At 37.6% G+C, this 19,625-nt stretch overlaps 1 protein-coding gene across 1 annotated transcript; it reads left to right on the forward strand.

The window, feature by feature from the left end:
• Positions 1 to 697: 697 nt before the first annotated feature.
• Positions 698 to 7,084, forward strand: LOC149211120 (uncharacterized). The gene is made up of 4 exons (XM_089396915.1): positions 698 to 2,426; positions 3,001 to 5,355; positions 5,485 to 5,692; positions 5,868 to 7,084. Exons 1-4 carry the CDS (start codon positions 2,205 to 2,207, stop codon positions 6,521 to 6,523), a joined length of 3,441 nt encoding a protein of 1,146 aa, XP_089253041.1. The 5' UTR covers positions 698 to 2,204; the 3' UTR covers positions 6,524 to 7,084.
• Positions 7,085 to 19,625: the final 12,541 nt, after the last annotated feature.

Here is a 19,625-nt window from a genome sequence, read left to right on the forward strand (position 1 = left end):
GTTGTAATTGTAATGTGTTTTTTAATAGTGTATTATTGTGTTGAAAAAAGATATTAAATTTGCAAAAATAGCTTTTATTGTTTTAGTAAAATAAATAAAAATGAAATCGTTTTTGTTTGGTTAAGAGTTTGTTTTTTTGGATTTAAGGAAACAGGTTAATAGCTTAAGACACAGGCATCTTGCAGGAGTGAAAACCTGCCCCTTACAGACTACCTGCAAGTTATTCCAAGTGGCCAGATTTTCTTTGAACGTCACTAATAAGCCACCAACCTGCATTAACAAATAACAACTAAAAATAACCATCCTCACTGCTCATTTAACCAATAAATTATATCAAATTTTCAATTTTCAATTTTTATTTGTTTATTTAACTAATTTATCATTTATGCTTATCTAATTTTAAATTACTATCATAGTGACACCACACCAACCAAATCACAACCCAACAGACCAGAATCATAATATGATTCCAAAAGTCTATTAATCAAATGGATTTAGTGAAAGTTATAACTGGAAAAGAAGGGAAAAGTGGAAAAGTGGTTGGATATATTCTGTAGAGAGCAAATTCTTGTATAATCAATGGGAGAAGAGCTCTTGTTATTATTTTGAAGCATGCAACGTGGGACCAAAGGCGCATGTGGGACCAAAGGAGACATATAGCGTTGTATGCAGGTTGTAACATGGCGGGAAGATAATCAAGCAATGAGATATAACAATTTGTTTGAATAATGGGCCATGATGCAAGGACACGTTCAGTGCACATGGACGCAATCAGTTTAGGCGGTGACGTGGGATATAGAAGAATATATTGAATTCATCATCCACCCATGCTGTGCTTTGCTCTCTTATGTTTATCTTGCATTGCCTCAAAGCTCAAACTGCAACACCCATCATGGCCTCCTGCTGCTGTACTAGGCTTTTGGGGTCAGAGAATCAGAAACCCACTTAGGCACAACTTATATTCCTGTATCCAACCACTAGCCAGCTTTTTGCCATTTAGTTCTCTGTGCTGCACCTAACAGTGAGGATCTCTTCTTTCAACACTGTGGCTCATCAGTGTATTAATATGAATTACAGGGTCACATGCTCACTGAAATTTGCAGATTTGATAGTAAATGTGGCTAGTTACCAACTTTAGAGAGCTGGGGAGCAAATTTTTGAAGTGTGGGCTTCTGAAGTTTGAGTGCCTATCTGGTATTTTGGGGTGCCAGATAAATTAGAGTGAAGGATAAGAAGCTCCAAAGATTGGCTCGGTCCTGCTGCCATGTGCTGGTTGTAAATTTCTATGTCAAGGGGCTAAGACAAGATTATAAGACTTTCCCCATGTGACCTCTCATCAATGGTGCTGCTAACATTTTGTTCATTGTGTATCATTTGGGAAGCAATTGGGCAGTGAAATCGATGTATCATTGGAGTGCTAATCCACTAATTCACACTAATACATGGTACTGAGAGCATGGGCTTATGTCATCTCCTATGAAGTTTCTACCTGAAAATGTCATTGATTTCTGAGAATTAGTTATTTCATTACCAATCTCAATGAAGATGGTCTGGCCAGCATCAAATCATGATCCATTGGATTGATATTTTGGGCTTTGTACAGGGAAGAGAACCGGCCCTGTAACAGATCTCAACGCAGATGGTCTCACTAGCTTCAGACCGTGATCCATTGGATTAAAATTTTGGGCTCTGCACGGTTAAGAAACCAAGCCCATCCAACATTGGGACTTGGGAGTAAAGACTAATTTTAGTATTTTTGAAGTCAAAACAAGGTTGTAGACTCGTCTGCTTTCGCTCAAATTCTCATGGTGGTGTGTAGCAATGTACCATTTGCTTCTCCAACATAGTGCCTCGTGTTAGTTATCAATCTTGTAGTCTCCATTACATTCTCCAATGCAGAATCCAATGCTTCATTCCCCAAGTCATATAAACTGCTTGCATGAGCTTTCATGGTCATAGATTAAAGATTCTGACTGTTTATGAAAATATAGAAACTCGGTCTTCTGTTGGATAGCTTGAGACATGAACATTTGGATAGTATTATATGCAAAATATTCATGGGGAGAAGTGTAGTGCTTAGCAGTACCATTGATGGCAGAAACAGATTCATACCATTATAATTGAGCATTTTGCTTTGTGTTCTAACTTCTTTCATAGAAACTGCGGGAAGCAAGATATCTACAACTGACATCTGATTAGCAAAAATGTCTGCAAAGTTTCTTCACGGGATAACAGATGATCCCCAGGTGGAGAGAGAAATGGAGAAGCAAATTGGGTGCATGGCAGGATTTCTCCAGTTGTTTGATAGACACCAAATTCTTATTGGCAGGCGGTTGTATGGACCAAAAAGACTTGCTGCAGCTCGGTCATCGTCCAGTAGCCCTAGACTTGACACTAGTGCAGATACCAGTTCTATTCAGAATGTGGTATGACTATGCACATATTTTCTCAAATTTTGTGTTTTTATGTGCTTAAAGAGTTGCATAGTTTTAGATTTTGTCTGATAAATACCAAAACACTCATTATCTGTATCTCACCAGCTAGCTCAGAGGTAAGGCACTTCGGAACCTTTTCTTCATCCTCATCAATGAAAATTCCTTGAGCTCATGCTATTGAAAAAACCCAATTCTGAGACCAATCAATTCATGTATCATAAACTCCCACAAATGGACTTGTTCTGAGTTGATTTTAAGTTCATTCATTCATTAGTCCAGAGTGAGATGTGGGAATCATACTGCATGTTTGAAGTCCTTAAAGATTTCGAATGAAATTTGAATTCCAGGGCTTTTCTCAGCATTTGGGTTTGATATCTTAGTGTTTGCTTGAATGAACAAGCGGGTTCTATCATTTCTGTTGAAGCCAACTTACAAAATTCCTACTAGGAAGTCAATTTAAAGATTTGGTAATATACAGCATGCAATATGAATCATCCTCATTGCAGAGTAAATGATAAATGATATGGAAGCTAATTGAAGTCCTTTTTCTTGGTCCAAACTGCAGGCGACCCAACATATTCAGGGGCCCTCATTTGATTCATCTGGCTATTCAAATGCATCTTCAAGAGCATCTTCTATGGACTACAATGAGCAAATCCGGCAACCTGTTCCTTCCAAAGAACAGATGGCCTCTCAGACTCCTGGCATAGCTAGAACGGCTTTTCAATCCAAAGCCAGTGAGAATTCAACGACGCTTTCCGCCGAGAAAAAATATGTTAAATCGTCACAAGCTTGCGAAACTTCCAGGTGCGTAATTCCGTCAAGAGACCAACCAAGGTTCTCTCTTGATTCATCAAGACATTCACTTGATATCAGAGATGTGGTTAGAGATTCATTTCATAGAGACCCTCCAAAATTATCCACGGATGCAAGAATCCAAAGCAGGATGGAAGCAAACAAACATGGTGCCAAGCAGAGATCTTGGACAGATGGAAGGGATGCAACTACGGGTAAAGAACCCATCAGCGTGTCACCAAAATCTCTGCCAAAGTCTAAAGAACATCTTCCAAGTTCATCAGAAATATCTGCAAAATCAGTATTGGATACAGACATGAAAAGAGTTTCTGGGAACAACAAAGAACAGATAAAATCTGCTTCTGAATCAAAAGAAGCTCCGCACTTTATATATGATGGTAGAGAAATGCCGAGAGCATTCCTTTTTGAATACAGAGAAGCATTTAGGTCCTCTTTGAAACTGAGGGAAGCCCCCAGGCTTTCGTTGGATAGCCGAGCTTATATTGATCAAAGAGGGTGCCTTTATGGAGAGGAAATTCCGAATGATAAACAATTACTCCATGCAAATGGTCACCCCCATGAACACCCAAAAAATAATTTACAGGAGATGGGTGACGATAAAAGACGTTCGCCAAGTGTGGTTGCCCGCCTTATGGGCTTAGAAGTGATGCCTGAATCGAATGCAACATCAAAAAAGGCTGAACTGAGGCGATCTGCTTCAGAATCAAGGATTAATTATGACATCCGTCGTTCTAGATGCACTGAAGGAAATGGTGGTTCTCAGTTCATTTCCTCTATGAATGCTAAGAACACTCATGATCACAGGGATGTTGAAACTGCTGCTGTTTCAAGACAGATCTTTGCACCTGCAAAGCAACAAGATAGTGGTGCATTTTCTTCGTCAAAGGCGAAAAAATCCAACCAACCCCAAAGCCACTGTGATGAAGACCGAGGACCAGAAACTGAGACATTAGAGCGAATGCTTTTGTTCCCAGAAGGAAGTATTCGAGGCTCCCCTTATCTAAAGCAAAAGGCAGCAGATCAAAGACCTATGCAGAGGTACCCAATTGAAGCCGCTCCATGGAGTCATCAAGAGAGCTGGCAGAATTATCAGCAAAATGGCTTTCAGTCTCAGAACATGTACCCTGAGCACAAAAGAAATAGTTCAAAAGGCTCTGACGCTCTTTACAGTGAGATTGAGAAGAAGCTTAAACTACGAGGTCTTGAAGAAACTGGTAAGGACCTTGAAACTTTGAAGCAAATTCTCGAAGCTATGCAACTTAAAAGCTTTCTACAGTCTGCAAAAGATAGGGACTTGAATCAAGATCAACAATCCAACTTTCCTCAGCACAATAGACTGAATGATGTTGACCATGCATCGAGAATGAGGATCTTCAATGAAGCAAAATTGTTGTCCAGACAAAGAGAAATGCAACGTAATCTTACAAGACCTTTTGAAGCTCCTATCGTTGTAATGAAGCCTGCAAAACTTCTCAGCAACCTAAAGCCTACAAGAACTTCAGAGATTCTCGGTAATAATCGTGAGAAAGTGCGCTATGGCTCATCGCAGATTGGCTACAAAAGCAACGGCAATAGAGTTTCCAGTCCTAGTAACAACACATCTTTAAATCATTTTGGCAATGAGATTGCTCCGACTGTAAGGCAAAGACGACAGCGCATGGCAAATGAGGCTTTACAAAGGGAATCTAACTTGAGGAGATCTCGGACCTCATTGTCTCCTCAAACTGCTGCTAGAACAACACAGTCTTCTTCTCCATTGAGCACGGTAAAAAGTCCAAGTTCTTCAAGCCCAAGCAAACAAAGAGTTACAAAACCTGAAATGGAAAAGAAGGCTAGGAATTCAGGAAGCCCAATGAAGGAAAGGGATAATGGCAGAAGTTCTCCAGGGACACAGTCTCCAAAGCCTGCAAGACAAGTTGCTAGCAGAAAGATTGCATCAGACAAAGAACACAGGTCTCCTTGCAATAAAGCGAAGATGAAGGAAGTTTCTGCACTGGAACCTGATGAAAGTGAACTGAATCCAAGCTTGGATAATCCGCTGGTAGATGAGACTTCCCAGCGTTCAGACAGTAACAGAAGTATCATATCTAATTTAGATTTGGAGGTAATTTTTTCCCCTTATAGTAGACAATGAATTAGGCATTTTCAACCTTCAAGAAAGAGATTCTTGTTAAGTATTCAGAAATAATTTTCTAACAAATTTTCCTTGATTTGTATACACATGCACATGCAGAAACTATCTTCTGCAAAAATCAGACAAGATGATAACTGTGAAGCAGAAAGTGATTATCTCAGAGGAAAAGATTTAGATCGCTGCGAAAAATCATTGGTACCTCCAGAGATTCCTGAGCAGCCAAGCCCAGTGTCCGTTCTTGATCCATCGCTCTATAAGGAAGATTGTTCTCCACCTCCAATTGTGAAGCGTTCCATCACTTTCACAGGTAACATAATGAAGCTTTTAATCATTCTGTTAATCATGTTATCTTCAAATAAGCAACATCTGATAAAAGTGCATTATATTTTAGAATGCCCAGTTTATATGGCTCGAACAATTCAGCTTTCATGCTTCAATAAGTAAGAAATAGATTTTGATCAGTTTGAGTGTGTATATTTCAGAGGAGGAGACTAGAATTCATGATGATTCTAATCTAGGAAACTGGAATCATCTGGGCTTTGAGAAAAGGCAATGCCCATTAGATGAACCCCTTCTTGTTACTTACAAGATGCTGAATGATTCCAGAAATGGAAACCAGCAGCCAGAAATAGATTCAATAAAATCTTTTCTGGAGCTCGATGGTCTACACTCTGGAATTGATAAACCCAGTCCCGAATACAGTTATGTTGTAGACATCCTCCTATCTTCAGGACTGCTAGCATATACCGAAACATATTCTGTGGTGTTCCATTCCTCTGGTTTTCCAATTGACCCCCAGCTTTTCTTTGTGTTGGAACAAAGACACTCAAATTTAGCATCATCAAAGCCTCAAGATGGACAGGATTCTCGCAAAAAACGCAATATAGAGAAGATCAACCGTCGGCTAATATTCAACACTGTCAATGATATCCTATACAAGAAGTTGTCTCCTTATCTGCATCTACAGCCATGGATATGCTCTGCAAACAAGATTCCACGAAGAAGACCCACAGGACAGCAGCTTCTGCAACAAGTATGGGGTGAAATTCAGTGCCTTCCTTCTATTCCATCAGAAGATATTTGTGATACTATATGTACAATTCTCGAAAAGGATCTAGCAGAAACTGTAAATTCATGAACTGATCATAAAACAGAGCTTGCAGGAGTGGTATTAGACATAGAAAGGATGATTTTTAAGGACTTGATAGATGAAACCATCGGGGATATGGGAGCTCTTAGCTATAGATACAGACAATCCAACTTGCTTCCCATATCCAGGAGAAAACTCCAGTTCAATTGATTTCAATTTTCAAACTTTGTACATATGTTTTCCAAATGTCTTCCTTAAAGCCTGATACAAAATAATTAGGAGATACGTGGTGAATTAGATATTCCAGCAGATATTGGTATCAGACCTCATTGTTGGAGTGGAAAAGTTAGCAACAGGGATCTCAGATCAAACAAGTGTACTAGAAAGAAATAGAGGAGAAACATGTTTTGGTCGCAGAGACCTATATGTAACAAAATGAAAATTTCCTTTTTGTAATTGGGAATTCTAATCATGTATGAGCAACCAGTATTCATTTGATAGCTTGTACTTCGAATGAAAGCATTGGTACCATCATAAGCAGAGTGAGATCCCTCTCAGGAGGGTATAAAATTAGAAGTTTCTGTTTTTTATACTCTGCAATTTTATTCATTTTCTTCCACATGATTCCACATATTTCGTAGCTGGTTCATCAGTTTATATAGCAATGTCAATCCGATTATTCTTTCTTGTGAATTGCCACATTACCTTTCTTATCTTTAAGAACATTACTCTATTTCCATTACTGCACATTTTCATAAATCATGCACCAGAGCAAATCAAATTACTGGTAAGTATAAAGACTACTTTCCAGAAAAAAAAAAAATTCAACATAAAGTACTAAAGATTCCTGTGATTTGCACAAAGCGGGTTGTGAGTGTCAACCCTAAAAAAGAAACCTGCAGCAAATGGAGAAGAATCTACAGAACAAACATATACAACATAAACAGGGAATTCAAAATATTAGAACAGCCATAACAAAGAAGCACACAGCAACAAGGAAGTCTTTTCACTGCGGACAAATGATTTTTTTATAAAGAATGTACACATGTAGAAACAATGCTGCCTGTAAAATCAGGAATATAATTGGGAAATAGCTTTACATCTATAACTAAGAAGGCAATCTAGAGAATTTTTTTTACACATTCTATATACAAATGGAAATTATAGTTATATAGATGATATAACTAGAAATATTCCATCAATCTCCCACTTGGCAATTACATGGACCAAGGTTGAATCTCCACCTTACCCCTATACGAAGCAAATTTTCTTCAATCCACTGCCTTAGTTTAAGAATCTGATGCGTTATCCTGAGTCCTGATCTTGAGTATAGTTACCTTATAGTTACCTTACTAGACTCCGCCATCCACCCTCTTTGTCCATGAATGAAACTCGGGATTCTTTGCCAAAGCAATTACAGTCTGATTGTCACAACAAATAGGCATTGGCCCATGTTCAAGTTGAAGCCTCTAAAGTTGCAATATACTCTACTTCAGTATTGGAACTGGGAACCACTTGTTGCCTCTTACTCTTCCAACTCACATCTCCTTCAAACAATGTCAATATATATGCACTATTGGACTTTGCATTGTCTACATCACCTGCCTCGTCAACATCCACAAAGTCATACATTTGAATCTTTCTGTTTCCATATCTTTGATAACAACTATCATAGTCACTTTGCCTTGTAGTTACCTAAAGATCCTTCTGATAATAATTATCATAGTCACTTTGCCTTGTAGTTACCTAAAGATCCTTCTGATAATAATTATCATAGTCACTTTGCCTGGTAGGTACCTAAAGATCCTTTTGATAGTTGTCCAATGATCTCCTGGGATTTGCTATGTAATCACTTACAACTCCCAGAGCTAACATATTTGCCAAATTGTTAATACCATTACCTTGCGGATTACTTCAAACCATACAATGATCTCTTCAAGTGGCCCAAGTCACCCTGGTTAACGAACTTGAATCTTCAAGTTTGAAGTTCACCAAACTTCAAGCAAATGTGAACATGTTTGTTCGTGTTTGCTAAACTTCAAGATGAATCAATTGTTGACCCTAAAGACGAACCAACTCGATAATGAAGTTGGTTCAAGTTCGTCCAAATTTGATAAAGTTCATTAAAAATAATCTTGAATTCATAGGTTCATTCCTGAAAAAAATAAAAACGAAAGAAAACTAATTCTCTACAGGTTTGTGATGTCCCAACTACCCAATCCAAGACAAACTATCAACACCGCTGTCTCTAATACCATAAAATCAAAATTTCTTTCAATCCAACTCATTAGTTCCATGCTTATGTAACTCTAATACCATAACCGTTTATATCAAAATTTCTTTCAATCCAACTCATTAGTTCCATGTTTATGCAACTCTAATACCATAACCGTTTATGTGCCCCTGCATATGAGTAAAAATGTAGGCCAACATGCTACAATAACATAAATAATTCATGCATAATAACCAAAGCCATATAATACAACATATACATAATTCATGCATAATAACCAAAGCCATATAATACAACATATAACACAATTCATGCATAATAACCAAAGCCATATAATACAACATATGTATTGAAATAACAACAACAAAAACACATGTAATTTCTTATAATTTGTACATTTAATTTTTTATAATTTGTTGCACATTGTGTTATTATAATTTGTCATTATGTTGTTATTGATGTCAAAGGGGATGTATGGACAACAACAGTAGGACCATCTTTGATGATCACAAAACCAGCGAGACTCTTCTTAATGCGGTATGATTTCTTGATCTTTCATAAGGTCACATTACATGTGGATATAAGCACTTGAAATTATTTGAGTCTTTTATTAAGTTAAGTTGTTCAAATGATCTTACTAATAGTATGGTTGTGTAAAGTTATGGCTTGTTGAAAGTTGTGTAAAGTTATGGCTTGTTGAAAGTTAGCATTAGTTGGGGCAAAAATTGAAAGGTCAAACTATAGGGTGAAAACCCAAAAAATGAATTGGTTAAATATCATGCAAGTCTGAAGCGTATCCACCGTTGGTTCAATAGATCCATTGTTATGAGCACAAAAGTAGCACACTCGTTAACATAGTTAAATAGCATGCAAGTTCTCGTCTAATCAACGAATTTGTCCACAAAACAATGGATAGATCCATGGAAATAGCACGGGGTTGTATTAACCCTTAATGAAGGTCGAGCATACAGTGATCGTTGTTCAGTACATTATTGTTGTAGTAACTCCATGATAAGTGTGAAGCCAAATTCATGCAGGATTCTAGATCCTTCTACACTGCCATTAGTTTCTAGATCTCCATCTAAATCACATGCAGGATTCTAGATCCTTCTACACCGCCATTAGTTTCTAGATCTCCATCTAAATCACATGCAGGATTCTAGATCCTTCTTCAGCCTCTATAAATTTGTAATTTCTTTGGCCAAGGAAAGCAAGCCAAGGTCCAGGCTTGTTATGTAATGCAAAGTGATTTTTGTTCTCCAGTGATTGTTTTATCTATTCCGTTGTTTCTGATTGAGTAATCTTGTTGTTTCTCCATTTGTCTGTCTCTGAAATTATTCTTTGCTATTGCCATCTAAGTCTCTGAGTATAAATCTGTTGTGTGTTATGTATGCTCTGAACTAACAATTGGTATCAGAGCTAGGGTTGAATATCCACCATGCAAGCCGCTTAGTGCCATCGCCTTACTCTGGCAGCGTTCATTAAAACGTTGGCTGTTACCTCTGGAGCTGTTGAAGGATCTGTCCAGGAAATCAAAAATCGTTGCAAAGAAGAGAGTCTAGGAAAAGGATCTGTTCAGGAAATAGCTGAGGAACGTTAAGACAGTTGTTGCAAGAAATAAAAAGGTCGTGGGCATATGGTGAAATGTGCCATGAAACCTAAAACGTGGAGTGCATAAGTGCTTTATGTGGAGTTTGTAATTTTTTTCATAAAACTTGCACGTATACAAACCAACATATGTATGTGTGAAATGTGAAAAGGTTAAAACATTATATATGTTTTTTATATTTATATAATTATATGTTGGAATTTTGAAAAGTGTATTTTAAAAAGGAGCAGGAATTTTGAAAAGGGTATTTTAAAAGGAGGAAGGTCAATTTTACTAAATTTTAAAGAGTAATAATTAAAGTTTTATTTTTAAGTGGAGTTTTTGTTTTTGGGCATCAATATATTGAAAATGGAGACAACAGTTACAGATATGGAGAAGTTGAGCGAGGCTAATTTTGGCCTATGGAAATCACAGATGGAGGATATACTGATTTTGAAGGATCAGTGTTTGCTGATTGAGGGCACAACAAAGAAACTCTCATTGATGACAACTGAAGAATGGAACAAGCTAGATAGAAAGGCGATTGCAACAATCCGCCAATATCTAGCAAAGAATGTGTATTTCAATGTGTCTGGAGAAAAGACAGTTGAAGGATTATGGAAGAAGCTCCATGATCTATATGAGAAGAACACGACATCAAAAAAAGTGTTGTTGATGAAGAAGCTTTATAATCTCAAAATGAAGGAGGGTGCTTCAGTTGCTGAGCACTTGACTGCATTTAATATTATTACTAATCAGCTTGCCTCTGTTAAAATCATTTTAGATGATGAAATTAGAGCTATTTTGCTAAAGTGTTCTATGCCAGACAGTCGGGAAAATTTAATTGTAGCTATGAGCACTTCAACAATTGCAGGGACCCTGAAGTTTGATGATGTCAGCAGCAGTTTAATGAATGAGGAACTGCGACGCAAGTCAATTGCGGAAAACCATGGAGGAGAAGCTCTAGCTCTAGCTGATCGTGGTAGGAGAATGGATCGAGGCTGGCAAGGGCGATCAAGATCGAGAGGCCGATCAAAATCAAGGAGAGGAAAAATCATCTGCTTTCATTGTGGCAAACTCGGGCACATGAAGAAAGAATGTCAATTTTGGAAGAAAGGACAAAAGGATCAGAGACCATCTAATACAAATCACAAGTCATCCAGCACAAATGAAGGTGAGACTACTATTGTAGCCACAGATGGTGATGTGTTGTTTACTGTTTCAGTAGAGGATGCATGTGTATATACATCTAGCAGTAGCTTTGATTGGATCCTTGACTCTGGGGCATCTCACCATGTAACCCCATGCAAAGATAGTTTTGTTTCATATAATCCTGGTGATTATGGTAGAGTGCATTTGGGGAATAATCATTTTTGCAGTATTGTTGGAGTGGGAGATGTCCAGATCAAGATGAAAGATGGACAAGATATATTGTTGAAACATGGCAGGTATGTACCAGAAATGCTCATGAGTTTAATCTCTATGGGACGACTAGATGATGAAGGCTATTCCACAAGCTTTGGAAAAGGAGGCTGGAAAATTAGCAAAGGAGCATTGGTCATGGCCAAAGGACCCAAGATAGGAACATTTTACACATTGAAGACATTGATAGGAAAATCAGATTTGGTTGCTGTCACAAAAGAAAAAAATTCAGCGAATCTGTGGCATAAGCATCTGGGTCACATGAGCGAGAAGGGCTTAAAAATATTTGTTGGTAAAAATGTATTGCTAGGTTTGAAATTCTACAATCTTTATCTTTGTGAGCATTGTATATATGGTAGACAAAGAAGGGTTTCATTCCTTAGAGGTGGCCATGACAGAAAAAAAATGTGTTAGAATTGGTACACTCAGATGTGTTTGGGTCTGTTAACATCAAATCATTAGGAGGAGCATCATATTTTATAACATTTATAGATGATGCATCCAGGAAGGTTTGGGCATATCCTATGAAAAGTAAAAGTGAAGTGTTTGGAATATTTCAAAAATTTCATGTTGTTGTTGAAAGAGAGACTAACAAATTGCTCAAGTGTTTAAGAACAGATAATGGTGGAGAATATTGCTCAAATGCATTTAAGGAATATTGTAACAGGTTTGGCATAAAGCATGAGAAGATTGTGCCTGGTACTCCTCAACAGAATGGTGTCGCAGAAAGGATGAATCGCACCATTATGGAAAAGGTGCGAAGTATGTTGTCCAATTCCGGTTTGGAGAAGAATTTTTGGGCTGAAGCAGTCAGGACCGCTTGCTACCTCATAAATAGATCTCCAACTACAACCTTGGATGGCGGTATCCCTAAAGAAGTTTGGACTGGTAAGAATTTGAATTATTCTCACTTGAAAATCTTTGGATGTGAAGCATTTGTACATATTCCCAAAGAAAATAGAACTAAGCTAGATGATAAATCTATGAAATGCATTTTTTTGGGATATGTGGATGAAGATTTTGGTTATCGTCTATGGGATCTAGTCAAACATAAAATTATTAGAAGTAGGGATGTTATATTTAATGAGTCAGAACTGTTCAAGAGGACTGTATGTGAGTTGGAGGTCAAGAAGGTTATTGACAGGTTTGAAAAGCAGCAGGAAAACATACCACCAATACAATAAAATGAACAACAAATTCAAGAGCATGAAGAACAACAAGTGGAAAATGATGAACAACAAGAAGAAGGAATCTTGCAGGGATCTTTACAGGAGATTCAACCTGATAATTCACCACCACAGTTGGTTCGCAGATCTTCTAGGCCTCATAAGCCTTCACAAAGGTATCCTCCTTCAAATTATATTTTGTTGACTGATGAAGGTGAGCCTAATTATTTTCAAGAAGCCTATAAAGTTGAGCATAGTGAAGAATGGAAGAAGAAATGAACTCTTTGCTGGAAAATAAAACTTGGGAGTTGGTAAACCTCCCAAAAGGTAGAAAGGCTCTACAAAACAAATGGGTTTACAGGATTAAGCATGAAGGTGACGAAAATAAGGAGAGGTATAAAGCAAGGCTAGTGGTGAAAGGTTTTGCCCAAAAAAGAAGGTATTGAATTCACTAAAATTTTCTCACCTGTTGTTAAAATGTCATCCATTAGAGTCATTCTTGGTCTAATTGCTGCTTTAGACTTAGAATGTGAATAGTTAGATGTAAAAACTACTTTCCTTCATGGTGAATTGGAGGAAGAAATTTATATGGAGCAGCCAGAAGGCTTCAAAGAAAAAGGAAAAGAAGGCCATGTTTGTAGGTTGAAGAAGAGTCTCTATGGGTTGAAACAAGCACCTCGACAATGGTACAAGAAATTTGATTCATTCATGTTGGAACATGGTTTTCAGAGGTTGGAAGCTAACCATTGTGTCTATATCAAGAGGTATGATCAAGGAAAGTATATCATATTATTGTTATATGTGGATGACATGTTGATTGTTGGGCATGATAAAAATAAGATAAATAGATTGAAGAAATATTTGGGTAGCAAATTTGCAATGAAGGATTTGGGACCAACACAACAGATATTGGGCATGCGGATTATGCGTGACAGGAAAAACAAAAGGTTGTGGCTGTCACAAGAAAAACATATCAAGAAGGTGCTTGACAGGTTTAATATGAAGGATACCAAGCCATTTGGTACACCCCTTGTAGCCCACTTCAAGCTGAGTACTGAATTATGTCCTAGTGATGACAAGGAGAAAGAAGAGATGAGCAAGATTCCTTATGCTTCAGCAGTTGGCAGTTTGATGTATGCCATGGTATGCACACGACCAGACATTGCATATTCAATGGGAGTAGTGAGTAGGTTCCTTGCCAACCTAGGCAAACAACAGTGGCAAGCAGTAAAATGGATTTTGAGGTATCTCAAGGGTACTAGTCATTATTGTTTATGTTTTGATCACAATGAGACTATGCTTGAAGGATTTATAGATGCGGATATGGCTGGAGATATCGACACCAGAAAGTCCACTATAGGTTATTTGTATACATTTGCAGGTGCAACAGTATCTTAGGTGTCAAAGCTACAAAGAATAGTAGCCCTCTCTACAACAGAAGCAGAGTACATAGCTGCAACAGAAGCTTTTAAAGAGATGTTGTGGATGCAGCGGTTCTTAGGAGAGATAGGAATAAAGCAAGACAAGTATGTGCTATATTGTGATAGTCAGAGTGCCATTCACTTGGCGAAAAACCCAACATTTCATTCAAAAACCAAGCACATTGACTTAAGGTACCATTGGATCCGACATGTGTTGGAGGAAGAACAGTTATCCTTGGAAAAGATCCATACAGATAGGAACCCTGCTGATATGCTCACTAAGATTCTACCACGAAATAAACATGAGTTATGTAGAGGCATGGTAGGACTCGGTGTGACTTGATTCATGACTCTTATTTGGCTTCAAGTGGGAGAATGTTAAGTGTGAAGCCAAATTCATGCAGGATTCTAGATCCTTCTACATCGCCATTAGTTTCTAGATCTCCATCTAAATCACATGCAGGATTCTAGATCCTTCTACACCGCCATTAGTTTCTAGATCTCCATCTAAATCACATGCAGGATTCTAGATCCTTCTTCAGCCTCTATAAATTTGTAATTTCTCTAGCCAAGGAAAGCAAGCCAAGGTCCAGGCCTGTTACGTAATGCAAAGTGATTTCTATTCTCCAGTGATTGTTTTATCTATTCCGCTATTTCTGATTGAGTAATCTTGTTGTTTCTCCATTTTTCTGTCTCTGAAATTATTCTTTGCTATTGTCATCTAAGTCTCTCAGTATAAATCTGTTGTGTGTTATATATGCTCTGAATTAAGACTCCATGACACACTGGGAGGCTGAGCCGGCAGAGGCCAAGCATATAGACATCATCATAGCTCCATGACACAGTGGGAGGTCGAGCTGGTAGAAGTTGGGCATATTGATAACATCATAGCTTCGTGACACAATGGGAGGCCAAGATGGCGGAAGACAAGCATATAGACACAGTGGGAGACAGAGCCAACAAAGGTCGAGAGTATAGATATCACCATAAACTCTATGGAAGGCAGAGCAATAGCTATGTGACATAGTGAAAGGGCGAGCAACATAAATATATATATATATATATATATATATATATATATATATATATATATATATATATATATATATATATATATATATATATATATATATATATCTATATATATATATATCTATATATCTATATCTATATATATATATCACCATTGACATATGCATCATTGTAACTATGGTCGATGAGTTGTCACAGTCACCATAAGCCCGAGATTTGTGTGCCAACATAGTTGTATGTGTTAACCATCGTATGCATGGCATGGACATAGCTAATCACTGATGCCACCATAGATCTAAGAGATGACTTGGACGTGGATCCATAGAAGGTGAAAATTCAACAAGTTCATTGAATACAGTAATAGTAACATATTAAAATGTGGATCACCCTTTGTGCCAAGGCACATCGAAAGTGCAGTTGGTAAATCATTGGTACAATATGTGGGTGGTTGAGGGTTAGACCTGTGAAGCAAAACAAGTTGGTTAATTTTAATATATTCACCCCCTTTTGTCACATTGTTAGCAACTTCTGGTGACATGCATTGGAATTCGGTGGTTATTTTGTAGAATTGCTCAATTTTCTGTCAAACTGTAGAACATGCCCTAAAGCTATGATTATGTTGAACAATTAATTTAATGTATGGTTTATTACATTTTTTTTTTTGGTGGGATTTCGGAGTCGTTATTGATCCAAATTGCAAACTGTAAGATGTTGGTTGAATATGGTTTAGATTTGAATGCAGCTTGACATGTTTGATGTCATTTTGACTCATATTTGATGGCCAAAATATGTTTTTTTTATTATTATTATGGAAGTCTATGATCATGTTGTGGATGTTTTGGTTATATGAAGTGAACAATTTCCAAGGAAGGGTTTGAGTGACCATATTGCAGATGTGATTGTAGCAGAGTATGGGATAGAAATATGACAACCATGAATAGAGATTGACATGAATTTTGTGATAGTTGAGATTTGGGTTGCAGGTTGTGTAGCAGTGGTTGCAGGTTGCATGATGGTATAGTGGTTGCGGGTTGTAATAACAGTTTGAGACAAGTTACTTAATCATTGATATATTATGAACGTGGATCCACTTTGAGAATGTGATGAAATAGAGGTCCACAAGGATATAGAGGAAGGAGGTTGAAGTGTCAATCAGGTTGGAGCCTAGAGTAGGTTGGAGTCTACTCATTACAGTGTTTGGAGCCTATATTAGGTTGGAGCCTACTCATTATAAAGGTTGGAGTCTCAATCAGGTTGTGGCCTATAGTAAGCAACTAATTGCATTTATGAGGTCAACGCCTCAATAATTTTGTAGCCTACCTCAAGTGGTAGCTTGCATATTTTGGGGTAGTTGACTCCCGCAGGTTGAGGCCTACAAATTGATGTAAGAGAATTAAAGAGTGAGTAGAAGAAGGGTTGACGGTTTTCTCCCAATTGGATTTCCACCTAAATATTTTGTGTCTCCTTATGATGTGATGTCCTTTATATTGTCTTTGTTTATGCTGCTTACTTGATGATGCACTATAATTGCTAATGAGATAATATGCATAATGATTGCCAAATGTTTTGTTAATTAATGAAGACTATAAAAGTTTAAGATTGTGCGCACATTGATTCACCCCCACCTGACACCTCTTAGTGTGACTTTTGGGCCAACAAGTGGTATAAGAGCAAGTGCCTTCAGGAACAACTACCTACTAGAAGGTCAAAGGTCAAGAAGGAATGACCACTACAAGAGCATTTGGGAAACCTCTTATGAAGTCTCAGTGACCATTCCAACAAATGTAGCAAAAAAGAAGTTTATAGTTATAATGCACAAGCTATGCATGTTATCTTAAGTGGCTCAGAAGAATCATAGTTTTCCAAGGCGATGCAATGCAAGTCCGTTCATGAGGTATCGAACAAACTTCAAACCTATTATTAAGGTGATAAAAGTCAAAGAAGGTAGGTTGTAGGCCCTTAGGGGACAATTCTCAAGCTTGGAGTTGGAAAATGATGAGGACATCACTTCATATTTTCTTTGTCTAGACAAAATACTTAACTCCATTACAAGTCTTGGTGAAGAAGTCAAAGATAGTTTTGTTGTTCGAAAATTATTGAGATCATTTCTATCTAGACTCAATCCTAAAGTTTTATTTCTCGAAGAGCTAACATAAATCAACACAAGACATTATATCAACTCCATGAATCTCTTTCTACATATGAGTTGAGAATCAAGGAAGTGTTGGTGGGAGAAGTTCCCTAAGGTAAGGGTTGACAACCTCAATAGAGCAGAACAAGAACATCAATAAGAAGTAGTCAGGCAAGCATGCCAAACATGTGAATTATGAAATGTGGACTTGGAGACTTACCTGGAGGTCCTACGTTTGAAGATGTTCCCGTAGGGTCCAAACCCTCTGCTTCCTCCATAATCGAGCAAGCCTACAAATCAATTCAAAGAAGCATATACATGATATAAAATTCAATGTGCATACATCAAAGACATGTCAGGTCATCACATATAAACATAGAAATTACTATTCATAAGACAATAACATATTAGGAACAAGACATGAGATTCTTTATTGATAATCAACAATAGGTACAGGAAAGGTACAACCTGATCCAAGCCAAAGCATTGACGAAGCCTTCCTTCGGATCCGTCCAGCTCGAGCCACGAAGAAAACCTCTCTAACAAGTGCAAGGATATGTTATAAAGATGATGAACATCTCTGCAAAGGAAACAAGGGTTTCCATAGAGACTGGGAGTGTAGGAGGCACGGGAAAATTAGACTTGATCTGGGAGAAAAATGAGTATAATATTGATAGCCCTTCTCTTATGTGTTTTAGGCCCACCCAAGGTGTGTATCTATGCCACCTGAAATCAATTAATTCAGTTGTGTTACGGGCTCTTATAGGTGGGCTCTCGATAAAACCTGTGAACCCCACCCGAAAAAATAGCATAATATTTTATTTTTTCATATTTAAAAAGGTATATATGGATATGCAGTTATAGAACCTACATATGTACACGCTTTTGAATGGGTAGAGTCCAGTATGGATTTTAAAATATTGATTTTTTAATAAAGGATCAAGTCTGCATGGGAAAAGGCTTCCCAAGGCCATACAAGAGCATCAAAATCTACATGAGTGGCAAATGGTGCTATAACAGATGCCCCCTAATATAAGAGGTTAGAAGGGGTACATGGACAAAATATATTAAGTATAGAGAAAGGACTCATATGAAAACTCGGGAGGAGATCACCATATTCCAGCTCATCAAATACTTGTGCAAAGGAATCAAAAAGAAAAATCATGTCTGAGGTGGGCATACCCATGCTCAAAAGTAAAAAAGCATGTCCGCTGATCAAGTATAAATAGATCCAAAATGTATACATAAGTGAACAGAAGGAGCTATGGAATACATAGTGGATCATCATATCATAGCTGAAAAAGAACACAACATAGTTATGTCTCAATATCACATATAGAAAAACATCCTATCAATGATGCTTCATAATTGATCTACATAAAAGTACCAAGTCATAAAGTTTGAATAGTGGTACTGCATAAACTCGGGTGCCAACATATAGGACGATGTTGTGAAGAACTACAACATATAAGGTGGAAGATGTCACTGGTATAAAACTGAAGGAGTTGTCAATTGAACCAAGATGCTAACACAACCCAAGGTCTCCATCAACTGTAGATGGTACATTTCTACATTATGGGAATAAATGAGTTGAAGTCGACCATGTGAGAAATCATTTGATTACCAGTAATTGATGTATATTGTTAACAAACATGAGACAACTCACCAATAATGATAATGAGTGTCAAGGTACCTCGGTACAATCTAACAAGTGCGAATAAATGTGTTGAAGCTGAACACTTGAAAGAATCTATCAATCAAGAGACATTGATGTATTCTCACTGTCGATAGAGAAGGAGTCTGCCACTAATGAATGCAAACCCTAAGGTAGTGAAAAAAGGACTCTAGATCTTATTCCCAGAGAAATAAGTCAGAGTCAATGGAAAAAGATTTGCTGGAAGGAAGGAATTAAGGCATTCCACATCAAGAAGCATGAGTGTAACCCACAGGCCAATAATTTGGAAGAACTCAGACAAAGAGAGATGAAGTAACCACTTCGAAGTACATTTTTGACGTACACAAGATGTGGCTAGAGCATGACATAAATCCTCTAAACCAACCAATAATGAAAGCCGACACAAAGGCGAGGAATCCACCAATAGAGTCAAAAGGAAACCAAGGTACTGTGTGAATCCTAATGTGTGATAATGTAAGTTG

Source organism: Pinus tabuliformis, chromosome 1_2, assembly GCF_031772625.1.
Source record: "Pinus tabuliformis cultivar Carrire ecotype Pingquan chromosome 1_2, CPIR1, whole genome shotgun sequence".
Taxonomy (NCBI): domain Eukaryota; kingdom Viridiplantae; phylum Streptophyta; class Pinopsida; order Pinales; family Pinaceae; genus Pinus; species Pinus tabuliformis.

Excerpts from the sequence above, each read along its gene's own strand:
- LOC149211120 (XM_089396915.1), top strand. The coding sequence starts at position 2,205 with ATGTCTGCAAAGTTTCTTCACGGGATAACAGATGATCCCCAGGTGGAG. Across the intron at positions 2,427-3,000 it reads CCAGTTCTATTCAGAATGTG|GCGACCCAACATATTCAGGG; the intron begins GTATGACTATGC and ends TCCAAACTGCAG. Across the intron at positions 5,693-5,867 it reads GCGTTCCATCACTTTCACAG|AGGAGGAGACTAGAATTCAT; the intron begins GTAACATAATGA and ends TGTATATTTCAG.